At 43.2% G+C, this 12,885-nt stretch overlaps 1 protein-coding gene across 3 annotated transcripts in view; it reads left to right on the top strand.

Annotated features, from left to right (window-relative positions):
- The window catches only part of SPTBN1 (spectrin beta, non-erythrocytic 1), a 135,958-nt gene that overhangs the window by 40,232 nt on the left and 82,841 nt on the right, over window positions 1-12,885 (top strand). For all 3 annotated transcript variants that reach the window (XM_080408355.1, XM_080408354.1, XM_080408353.1), the window contains exon 2: window positions 2,053-2,249. In XM_080408355.1, the coding sequence (XP_080264481.1) occupies window positions 2,102-2,249 (148 nt within the window). In that variant the 5' untranslated portion in view covers window positions 2,053-2,101. The remainder of the gene's footprint in view (window positions 1-2,052; window positions 2,250-12,885) is intronic.

A 12,885-nucleotide genomic window follows, 5' to 3' on the forward strand; every position in this document is an offset into this window, starting at 1 on the left:
TCGGCCTGTGTACAGGAATCAATGGGAGGTTTTTGGCTAAGCTTGATACTAGATGGGGATCAGCTGGTGAATGCTGTGCAGAAAGGCTTCGAGTGGGACTTAATCCTGTCCTGGCCTGGGCGCCATCCTTTTGTCTGTCAACAGCGGCAGAACGCGGCCGGCAGAGGAAGGGCCTGTCCCTCGCCCGGGCTCCCTGCTGGAAAGCGCCAGCCCAGGCGGCTGCAGCAAAGGAGGGTCATTCAAAAGGCTTTTCCCAGAGCAAGTTTGCTTCGTGTTCTTTCAGTCTGTTGGCAGCTTACCATAGCTAAAGCGATTTCTTCCCACCTTTTGTGAAGGTTGAATCGCTCGCAAACAGGCTTCGGCAGCAGTGTCTTATGTAAGAGCCTCGAGTGCAGCCCGTTTTCTGTTTCAGTGTGAAACGGAGGGATTATTTTTGAAGGAGATAGATGAGAAATCTCATCTGCGGTGGGGAACAGGAGGGTGTCGTGTCAACCCAGCCTTTTTATCATAGGCCCCTCTGGGAAGTTAATGCCTCTGAAGTGCGGGAGCAGTGGTGGCGCCTAGGCCAGTTTTCCCCCGTGAGCTGGCGCCGTGTCGGCCGCAGGGTGGCTCGGCAGGGCCGCCGCAGCCTCCCGTTGGCGGGGCCGAGGGGGCGGCGGGGCCGAGGGGGCGGCGGGGCCGAGGGGGCGGCCCTGCTGCCCGGCGCCGGCAGGTGGCACCAGGTGGCCGCCTGAGGCGGGCCCGCTGGCGGGCTGGGCGCTCCCCGCTGGCCGCGGCGGCGGGGGCAGGTGAGCTGGGCGCTGCCGGCTCGGCCGCGGCGGGGGATGCACCGGCTCGCTGGGGGAGCGGGAGCGGGAGCCGCCGACGTCCGTGAGGGAGCGCCCGGCCGGCGCCCCGGGGCTGCCTGCCTGTGGCACGGCGCGGCGGCGGGGGGCGCGCAGGAGCCGCGGCGGGAGCCGGCACACAGGTGGAGCCACACGGCCGGAGACCTTTCTCACGCACGCTCCCGAGTCTTCCTGTCATGTGACCGCCGCTACTAGAACCTGGCCGTGCCCCCTTCCCCAAACATTGAACCGCATTGTTTTAATAACTACCACATTTCTGTGAAGGCGGCCCGTGTGTTTGCTGTGGGGGCCGGTGTGAGCGCGGGCGCTGAGGGACGGGCTGGGGGCGGCGCTGCACCCGCCGCTGTGCCCCTCGCTTCAGGGCCTGCGGTGCAGCCGCCGTCTATAACCTCCCTCCTCTTCCCTCAGAGGAGGTGTTCGGCTCTTTTATATTTAGTGCCGATAAGTACATGCAAATTCCAATCAGAAAGTGGTATGAATATGCTAACAGTATCCGGCTGCCTGAAAGAGGAGAACCTCGTGTAAAGAGTTGCGTTGGTGGGCTACCATTTTGTTGCGAGGGAGAGTTCAAAGCGATGCCTCAGATAGTTGTTTTTATCTGGGTTAGTTCATAACTAAATTCCCAGGGTGGCTCACAAAGTCAGCATTTGCATGTGAAGAAAGAAATGTTTCTTCAGATACATGTTAAAAGGCTTCTGCTGGTCAAAAGCTTATGTGACTTTTTAAGCATTTGCATTTTTTTCATCAGAATTTACACCGTTTTGTAAAGGTGTTGAGGTCTTCTTCGCACTTCAGGTTTTTCGTAGCCGAGTTATCCACGGCTCCATATGGTTTAGCCTACATTCACAGATTTGTAAAGCTGACTGGCTGATTTTGAAAATAACGGTGGTGAAAGTATTTAACTGCACGTTTCATATGTGTTCCGCTTTGTGCAGAGCTGGACATGACAATTCGGGATATGTGTATGCAGCAAAGCTGCTGGCTTGAAATCTTGCTTTTGTGAGACGCTTCGCTTTTTAAGAGGACTTTGAGCATTCAGTTGCTTTCTGAAGGACTGGTTGGTATCTAACCTGTTCTTGAGCTTGTGCCCGGGCTTCAAGTAAAAGTCATTGGTTTTTGAAACCAGAAGTCTTGAGCTTGAATTTTACCACTTCGTTTCAATATACGTATATTATCTAAATTATTATGTGTTTTTTTTCTTTTACAGAGGTTTTTAAGAAGAATCTGATGGTGAGAATAGGTTAAGAAGACTCAGGATGACAACAACAGTAGCAACAGATTATGACAATATTGAAATCCAACAGCAGTACAGCGATGTCAACAACCGCTGGGATGTCGATGACTGGGACAATGAAAATAGTTCTGCTCGACTCTTTGAACGATCCCGCATCAAGGCCCTAGCTGGTAAGCACTGACCACATGAGCGAAACTCTGATGCCGTATGTATGTGACAGTACGGACACTGTCTTCAGTGCCTGTGCCTTGTCAGTAAACGAGAGCTGGAAATTCTTCTGAGGTCAAGTGCAGCTTGCCTGAACAAGTTTTGAGATTGTTTTGTCCACTGACATTAGTGGGACATGATGGTCTCATGTTGCTTTGCAGGATGTGTTCATATCTGACGTTTTGCAAACACTTGGCTGTTCAGGTTTGCTGTTAAGACTTCTTCACTGTAAGCACAGGACAGAAGAGATTTAATCCAGGACAGAAGAGATTTAATCCAAGCACTTTTTTTTATTACCTAGAAGTTTGTACTGACTCAGTTTCTCACCTCATCAGTCTCATCAGATATTAATCTGTTTGGCTGAATCTTAAATTGTTTTGATTGGGTTTCTGTGACAGGCTTCAAAGTATCTTCGTTTGGAGGTGTTCAGAACATCTCACTTGTCCTGAAATGGAGGAATGTAGTAGGTATAGCTGTCATTTAGTAAATAATGCTGAAACTGCAAATTTTCCTGAGGAAGCAGAGCTTCTGAAATACTTGCTGTCTTCTGCTGAATTACACTCTCATTGGCAGAGAAATTAAATTTGATTGGGCCTTTTTTTTTTTTTTAACATTTGATTATTGCATATTAAAGGCTGTACATTAACCAGATTTGTTTATGCAGCAAAGAGATTATGTCATGTCCTCTCAGCTCTGAGGCATTGCCCTGCAAAGAAATTTTTATGCGCTCTGTAAATGATTTCCTGACTCTTATGGTAGCATGCCCACATTCCTGACCTCTGAACAAAATGCCTCAGTAACGTGGGACATACTATAAGCATGGAAACCAGCTCAAAATGTACTGAATTTTCTGCTAGTGAAATTTTAGATACAAGGACAGTTTTAAACCCAACACCTTATCATGTGTTGAAGCAGGTTTGTTAAATTAACCATACTGAGACAGAGGTATCATCTGTTTCATTTGTGATTCTGATGAGACTGATTCCAGAGCGCAGAGTGCCCTTTGGCCTCTTGGTGCCGGCCATGGGGGCGTATTAGATGCAGAAACTTTTACATGTCAGGCACAGGGCAGGATCAGGTTTGGAGCTGAGCAACAGGGAAATAAAGTAGTTCACGCAGGTGGGCAGAGAGCAGATCACATATCTCCTACTGAGGATAGTAATCTTATTGACTTAATGGAACTGCCCATGGAAAGATGTGTGTTAAATTTTTCTATCTTTAGAAGACTTCTAATTACAGCAGTTCTCATCACAGTGTGCATTTGAAATTACTGATGAAATGCCTGACCTGTAATGGGGCTGTGCTAAGTGGGGTCGGGAGCAGCCTAGTGATAGATTGGTGGTACACAAGAAGAATCTTGACTTGGGTTCTCTTACAGTTTGATCTTGTTTGAGGAAGAAACTCTATTTTACTCCTGCCACGTTAGTGGTTGCAGGTTATATTCTATTCCTTGGGTGGGCAGTGCTTTTAATACAAATCTCATTAGCAGCGTTTGGGTCCAAGATCTAGCCTTTGTTGCAGTTGGTTGTTCCACTTAGTTTTATGGCAAGCAGAGGTCCCCACCTGAGTAATGAATAATAAACACGAAACTCTTATTTCAAGGAGAAGTAATGTAAGGAAAGTACTTGAATTATTTAGATAGCCTAAAACAAATACTGATGTCAAATCACATAATTTTGCTGAAGATTCAATTCAGAGGCATATTTAAACATTTTCCCAGAGTATTTATTTTTTGTTCTTAATAAGCATTACTCAGTTATTTTAATTTGATATATTTCATATCTGTAATTCTCTGTTAGTGTTGAGAATGCTGTGTGCTGCCAAAACTTGGCTTAGCGTACTGCACTGCTGCCGCACTGCTTGAGAGCCTAATCATCATGCAGGGAGACAGGAATTAAGAGAGGTTTGTTTGTATTGCAGATCAAAGGTTATAGTTAAAGGCTGAGCCATGGTACTCCTGGCACCTTTCAATGTATGTTTTTGGATATGCTGTCTGGTGGGCAATCTTTCCTTGCATCTCTCCAGAAAGGCACTTGCAGTTTTTTAACAGCTGCAGCCTGGAGCTGAGAGAGCAATAATCTCAGCCATCGTACTCTTTAAATCGAGACAGGCTCTTTCTGGAAAGGTGTACTCTAATTCAGCTGCTTGTCACAGGATCAGACACGATAATCACTGTGTGAAAATGCCTGTGGCTGGTAATGCACACAAAGCCACATCGGGTGATACCAGGAGGCTCTTCTAGGCTCTAATCCCCACAAATTTGACTTTCTGTTGCAGCACTGCTCTCTCCCGGTATTTCACTGCACGCTGGAGCAGAAGGAGTTGTGTACCACCTGCAGGGCCCAGATTTACTGAATAACACTCCAGTCTGACTTAGATGGGCACTGGCTCTTTGTGGGCACGAGCTTCTTCCCACATCTCCAGGATTGGCTATCTTCTGACAACAGCATTTTTCTTTGCTGAGGCCTCCTGGCAACAGCATTTTTCTTTCCCAGGGTCCTAGGTTAGTTGTACCTGAAGGCTGCCTGTGGATGTCCAGCTCTTTCAGTATGCCTGCCTTTCATTGAAGTGACAAGATATATCAAAAGACTATCAATGTGTTGCACTCCGCAATGCACATGCGTCAGTATCTTCTTGTCCTAGTATGAAAGGTTTCCAAATGAACAGACCAGGCAGTGGTTCTTTATTCCCTATCTATAAGATGCAACCCGTTGCATTCAAAAGTAGAACAGCCGTGGGCATTTTACACTCCCTGACTAATGGCTATATACTCACTGTGAATCTTCCTGTTAGTGCAAGTATCTCCTGTCCACGTTCTTCAACAAGTTGTGAAGTGTCTCTTCTGTGAAGCTTCCGTCTTGTGTTGATTCTTGTTTACTGTAATTGAAATAAGACTTATCTCCTTTAAGGTAAAGAAAGGTAGAGAGTGACTAGGCAAGAAGTGAGTTCTCTAGCCAGAGTCTGATACTCTGTTTTAGAAAGAATTGTAATGGCATCCATCAAGATGTTGAAATATTTAAACAGCAAAGCATGAGGTGGTGGTCAGAGTAGTCTGTGATCAGAAGAGACAACGTATGAGAGAAAAGCTCAGTTACAGCAGGTATGATATAATAGTAGAAAAACACTACTGTCATCACAGCAGCTGGTGAGTGATAATACTAAAGCGGTCTGTATACCACGAAGACCAGAATGTGAAGGATTGTTTCAGATTAAAACAAATAAATGGTCTGGGAACTCAGCTTTCAATCAGAATCCAGATTTGAAGGGGTATGCAGTCAGATTGGTTGCCATTCATGTTGAGCTAACTCACTGTGCAAGTGATATGAGAAGAAGGTAACTGATCCCTACTTCGTAAAGTAAGACACCCCACTGCAGGAAGTAAACTTTCACCTGTCCTTGTTCTCTGTGGTTCTTTGGAAGGTCTTGCTGGAAGACCAGGTAATTCTACCTGCTCTGTAGGAGCTAGAAAGATATCAAATTTGTGCAAAATACTTCATTCACAAATCCTCAAGTGTTGGATTTCGTCTGTCAAGGACCATTAGCTAACAAGATTTGCTGTGCAGCGCCCTGGTGCGTTGAGCTGTTATGAAAGCCTTAAGAAACAGTTCAGTTGTTCAGCAGAATTTTTCACGTTCAGTCTGGGATTGTGACATTCAGATGTACCATGCTTGCTGTCTCAGATGCTGTTTTCAGGTAGCATGAGAATTGTCACCTCCAAAACTTTCCGTTTCTCTAGTTAGCTAATTCTGTGTTAAAAAACGCTTAGCTAAAGTTACCTGCTTTTCTGCTCATTTGTATTTGCTTTTTTGTCCTCTGGGTTCACCCAAGTGACCAGAAGGTCTGTGACTCAGCTGTCTGGCATATGAATTAAAAAGTTTCAAAGTTTATTAAATAAGAGGTGTATCTTCTCAGCGCAGGGCAGATGAAGCTGTGCATTCTGTTTTCAGCTCCACCTGAATGATTGTGCTTATGTTGGGACACTTGCTAGTGTTGCATGTCACAGTGGTTGTGAACCTTACGGGGGAACGCAGGTAAGGAGACTGCATTCGCTGTGCAGCTTTCCTTACTCATCCCTATTGCACAAATTGAAACCAGGCTTGTAATTCACACCAGTAACTTAAATTCTCATAGATGCAAAAGGGGAAAACCATTGAAATTGTTACTGAAGTTACGCTACTGAAATTTTTTTCTTTTTAATATAGTGGAATAGCTGCTTCTTAAGGATAAAAAAAGACAGAGAAAACTTGCAATGGGAAAGTGCTGAGTACCATATGTGGGGCTAGTTAGCACTTTTGGCCTTGGTATTTGAGCCATTTCTCCCCACAGCTCTGGTGCAAAAAGTCAGCAGAACAGGCCCCCAAAAAAGCAGAAAGTAAGATACTGCCTGTAGTACTCTTTGAGTGTTGTGCACCTGCTTGTCCCTGCTGACTAGTATATCTCTCATAGCAAAGTTTCTGCTGTTTCCCTCTGAGTACACACTAAAGATACAAAAAAATCTGCGTGGTCAGAATGAGGTTTTGGGTCTGAAATCAATAAAAAAGGACAAAATACAATGATTTAGAGCTGAAGAAGATAAACCTATGGTTTATCCTTGACTTTGAAAGAGCATACTGAGAATAATCTCTTGCAGGTACGTTTCATGAATATCCAGTACTGAGCTATCTGGGACTTAAAAATCAACAGCCTAATTTTAATAACAGCAAGTGGATAAGGGGAGAGGGCCCAGCAGTATGTTGATGCTTGTAAATCAAGTGTGAAGGGCATGTGAAGAATTCACTTGGCACTAAACAAATAAAAACCTTATAGCAGTGAAACTGCAGCTGCATCTTCTCAGCAGTGGTGTGGCTGTGCTGGTTCTTAGTCTGTGTTTTTGTTTAGCAGCCGAAGGCCTAATACAGACGTGGTCAGGTGAGCATGAAAGGGCTTATTTTGAAAAATCTTACTTTGCTCAGATAAAAGCTGATTAAATGATTTCAAGAAAAGCTCTTCCAAACGTTGACCTCACCCAATGCTTTGCTTCTGGATTTTACTTCTGCAACAACTTCTCAGCTGCAGGGCCTTACCAGAATCTGTAGGAGGCTGGTGTTAAAAACAGGAGTATCATTCTGTGTGTTTGTGTCATGTGGGCATCAAGGGAAGGGAGCATGGCAGCGGAGAAGCTGCTGTACTTACGCATGTCACCTGCAGTGCTTGCTGTAACTACTGATGAACACTGTGCTCTTGTCAGAAAACAAGAAAAAGCTTAGCCCATCTGTCACTGCTGATTAATGTGTTAGCTTTTAAAGCTGCTGGTGGAGAACCGTTTCTAAAGCAAATAGCAAAAACCAGGCAATAAATTATATTTTGTTCTTAGCATTTTTATTTCTCAAGTTCATCAGTAGACTGACCAAAAAAAAGTGTCACGGTATGTCTGTGGTGCATAAAGTAACTTTCAAGTAAGCGTGAACAACTTGTATTCAATGATGTCCTATCAAAAATGTGATTTGGTACAGAGATCATCTGTATCTCATCGCTGTGGTAACATGATTTTTCGTATCAGTTATGCATAGTTTCAGGGTTTGCTCACTCTCTTTAGAATAAAACAAATAGTGTGCAAAGTGTGTGGTGGAGGTGTAGGTCAGATTCTTTGTAGTCTGATTAGCTACCAGATCTGTGGTCTAATGTAGCTTCTGGAGTATAGAGCAAAACTGCTGAAAAAAAGTACTGCTGAATGTAGCTTAGGACTTTTCTGGAATCACGCACGCTTGTCTGCTTCATGGGTAGTATCTGTGATCACTTAGTAACAGAGTGATGCATGAAAGTGATTGCATCCTGGTGAATAACTGTAATCTGGCACACATCGCTCAGGCAGGACAAGTGGAGCTGGAAAAATAGGCTTTTTGCTTCTTTGGAGAGGGAGCAGGATAGGAGCGGTTGCTGGCAGCCTTACTCTGGAAAGTCTGACAGCTGCAGTCATTTTACATCTCTGATTAAATTCTTTCAAGACTAAGCAATATTGAGTTGGACATGTATGCAGGAGAACCCAGCATCTTGCCAGCAAATAAGCCTGTATCGATCGATCTTTCGATCTCTGAATTCCTGTACATTAAGCTTCTGGACTGGAATACAGGTACCATATCTGTTTCTGGTGGAGGGCTCCAGCCATACGCCAATCTTTATGCACAAAGGGCTGACGCTGTGCTTGGACAGCAGTTCAGTAATTTAGCAAAGTAAGGTACAAGAGAATTCTGCACTGTAGTTACGAAGTGATTAAATATAAAAAGCCGTTTGCACAGAGAGGAAGAAAATAGAAAATTCATACATGTATGCTGGCTCCGTGTGCATGTGTGCATACATGCATATGCTTTTAGGATACAAAATACGCATGAGGATAATCTTGAAAGCAGGTAAATCTGCTTTATCATACCTGGGTATTAGATACGTTGGCACTGCGCTAACTTTCATAGCGTGCTTCCTTTCTTTCACTGATTTAGGTGAGAACTATGCCTTAATTCCCAGGCTGGCACAGCACAGCTCTCTCCTGTCTATTTTATTTTTCGTTTTGGCATCAGTAAAGAGGAAAAGCACTGAGGGACGTGCTTTTGGCTGCCTGCAACACTGAGATGAGTGAGATGCAGCGTTCTGCACCAGCTCAAGCAGGGAGGGACAGGGTAGGATTTGTGAAGGGGGGTAAAATGCTCTGGCTGCACCAGCTGCTCAAGGAAGGGAACAATACTCGCTGTGAGGTACCCTCCATATAGTCGGTGAGAGCTAAGCCAGGCACAATAGTAGAGCTGGGATAAAATCATGCTGAGGCTGATGATTTTGGAGGAGAGCTACCAGCCAGATTGTCAGCTGGTGTAAGCTGGCATTCTCCCTTGGTTTCTGTGAGACCATACTGACTTACACCAGCTGGAAATCTGACCCATAGCAGCCCATCACGCAAAACCTGAAGACTGAAGAGACTATAATGTTCTTTGCTGTTGGAATCAATGTTTTAGGGACACAATACAGAGAAACTATGAAACCCTTCGTTGAACTGATGACGTTGATTTTGGATACTTTGCTGACTCATCTTAATGGGAAAGATTTCTTGTTTATAGAAACTTGCCAATAATGGCAATATTTTATTTTTGTTTTAAATTATGCCTTTTATCAAGGATGAGCTTGGCTGTGGATACATTTCAAAACCTGGTCATGAGCCTGTAATCCAAAAGTCTTTCCACAAAAAATGCGTATGTAGAAGAGAATGTTCTCATCTCATGTCTTTAGCATCTAACTAGCGATGTTTCTGCATTTATTTTATTTATTCAGCCAAATCTGCAATGTGCCTCGTGTTTTTCCTTCTATTTGTTGCTTGGATACTGCATGAAAGCACTCCCTGAAGTATAAATAATGTCTAGCAGAGCATACTGCAAAGCGAAATTCAATACAGGATTCAAAAATGTTTACTAATTTCTGTTAACCTTGGAGCACTTCTAATGGGGAAAGATTAGGGATGAAATCATTCTCTCAGATCAGAGCTTTGATTCTTATCTTGAGGTAATATCCTGGAGAGATATAAACCCAGATTGCCTTGAGACAAATTGTCTTGATGCGGTAGAGGCAGAAAGAACAGGAACAGGGATGAGGACCAGACAAGTAGAGAGGGTGATGAAAATCCACTTCCAAGTTCCACTTTTTGAGTTTCTAGCATTCTTTGTAACAGTTTTGAACTCTTCTATCAAGCAATGCAAACGCTACTTTTTGCCAACCACTTTGTATGTTGTATGATTGGTTTTTGAAGCTTTGCTTCCTTTAAATGTTACTAAGCCTTTAAGGTGGATGGGCGTTAAGCGTAGACAGTATTTGACTACATCTAAGTGCATAATTTCTATGTGTAATATAAAAATGAAACATGTTTTGCTCTGGAATGAGTCTGAGACAGTTAGTACTTGTCAACTGATAACTAAGCTTTTTTGCAGAGACAGGCAATTCCCAGATGGGGAAATTTTGTGGGTGAGATTCGACGAAAGAAGGTTTTTGAAAATAAACAGAGAGATGTGTCTTTTGTGTTGGCTTTAAAAATGAGGCTTTCAGCTCATGTTTTTGCATTAAGTATATTGTTTTTATAAAAAAGCTTCCAAAAATTATTTTTTTTCCCCTTACATTTTCCTTCTCTTTCATTTCCTGTGAACTACAGGATCAACGCAAACCTGTACTGTTTTGGCTTTTCTGGAACTTTGTTGCTTAGGTATAAGAGGATCTAAAATTCTGTAGGGAGCCCAATTAACTTCAGAAGTTTCTAATTTAGGGGCTCAAGCCTCTCCAGTTATGGAACTGTCAAAATTGAGAGGTATTTTTTCATCCGTCTCCCCTAAACTGACCACATGGAAATGCAGCTGGTCACAATTTGTGAACATTAATACAGTTTATACACTTTCTGTTCTAGCTATGTGAAGCAGGGGAAATAGTTGAAATAAATACTCTGGCTTATGGAGGTTTTTTAAGATTGGTGTGTTCTGCTTGTTGCTTTCACCCAATTACCATTTTGCTCAGGAGTAGATTGAATTTTCATGCTGGAGTGATAATGGTGTAGCAGCAGTGCATCTTCTGTGTTCGTGGTCAAACTGGAAAAAAAGAAGAAAACAGTACAAAAGGATGAAAAGCAAAAGGAGGGTGGGAAACTCTCTCTTTCCTGCATATAAACATAGATGCAATTCAGATAGAGGAGGAAAGCAGGGAGGGAGAGGCAATGAAAATTCCGGCTTCTAAAAAAACACAATTAAAACTCATAAAGAATTTTCTGGATGAAAATCAAGAAGTGTTTTCATGCCAAAAATTTCACAGGAGGAGAGTATTTTTAGTGTGTACCTGTGCGCCACGCATGATTTTAATAGAATTTTTAAGGGTTATTCATCTAAGTCAGGGAGCAAATGGAGTGCATTTCGTAGGCCATGACCAAAACCTGTGAATATATTTACTACAGCTTTTCAGGGATGGCTTCCCTGCTTTGATGAGTTCATGGAGTATGGGAAGCAGCACAGTTCAGAAGAACCCGTTCGGACTGGAATACAAACCAATGCAAACCATGATTTCTTCCAAACATGAGTGCCTCGTGTAGTGCTTTTCTGTGGCTCCCCTGGCAAGCGTTCCACTGTTGCAGTTAGCAAGGACATACTGTTACAAAAGTAATGTCAACTTTCCTGTTAATCTGGGACTTTTGTAAACTGAAACCTGAAACCATGTGGACCTGACCCAGTTTCAGTAATAAATTGATATTCTGGCCTGGTTTGTGAAAAGATTCCCAAAGGTTTCATGCTGCTTGGGTCATGGACGTCACAACGTACAGGTTTATCTGGAGCCCAGAGCTGGTTTGTGCCTGGGACTTGGTGCGGAGCAGCTGGAAGGCCAGCCCGGGCTTGGCAAAAGGAAAACATGTGAACGGACCATTCTGTATTAAAAATCCTTGTCTCCTACTTTTTAATCTGCCTCTTTCCCTTGCTTTTGATTGCGTCGGCTTTCTCAAGCCCATGTAAGTCACAGAGAATATGGCTGGAAGGGACTTGGAGGACCAAATGCCATGGTATTTGCCACTGACCTAGGATCACCTTTAAACAGGAAAAATGGAAATGCTTTCTGAAGTGGAAATGTTACTTAGGAGAAGATCTCTTGTCTTGTTTGTATTTATTTCACCTTCTTCTGAGACAGTTGCCAAGTATTGCAGGAAATGGCGGGTTTATAAGATGAATGGTTCTTGTTCCCGCTAATACCTGCAGAAGAGGTAATTAAGTTGGCGCGCTAATTTCTGCTTAGTGTGTGGGCTGCTTCTCTCTGTGTTCCAGCATCTTAGATGCAAACTGGAGGGAAAAGAGCTAATTCTTCAGGATTAATGTTATGCAAATTGTCCAATATGATAAAAATAACTATTTCCTATTACATTCTAGAACAATCCACAGAAAACTCCGTCTTTCCTTACTCTGTTGTATATATAGGGAGACATTCTGTGTTTACTGTGTAGACGGGAGTAGCAGCAGAGAAGTCAAGAAAGGCAAATGTGAGTATGAGTTTTCGGTTCTTAACTGTGGCGCTGAGGGGATGTGTAAGAACTTTACCCTCTTTCAGGAGAAGAGCAAATGTTATGTGATTTCTGTGGTATTTTACATTAATAAATCATCCTTTTTATCTTGTAATTTTTTTCTAGTTAGTCACCAACTAGAGAATTTACAAAAGCAAGTAAGAGTAAAGAGGAAAGACAAGGGTGATGTTTAACCAGACTTGTAATTATTGTAAGCTCTTGTGTGCATTCTGCTTCCCATTAGAAGGATAATTGTCTTTTGTGGAGTTGTAAAATCACATCTATCTTTCAGAACACAACAGTTCAAAGCATGCATTTGTTTTATGGCACCCAGGGAACATTTTGTGTATTGCTTTCTTGGGTTTTCATGCACGCATTAAGTTGAACATGTTTTGAGGGTGGGTCTGTTCTGGACACGGAGCCCGCTGCACCTACTATCTTCATTGTTGACCCAGTAAAGCCAGCCAATACTGGTTGACTTGATTGATGGAAGATAGTGTGGTTCGATGGGGAATGTCTAGCTATTCTAATTCTAGTGAGGCTGTGTGACCAATATTAGCACT

Source organism: Falco punctatus (genome assembly GCF_963210335.1).
Source record: "Falco punctatus genome assembly, chromosome: 12".
NCBI lineage: Eukaryota > Metazoa > Chordata > Aves > Falconiformes > Falconidae > Falco > Falco punctatus.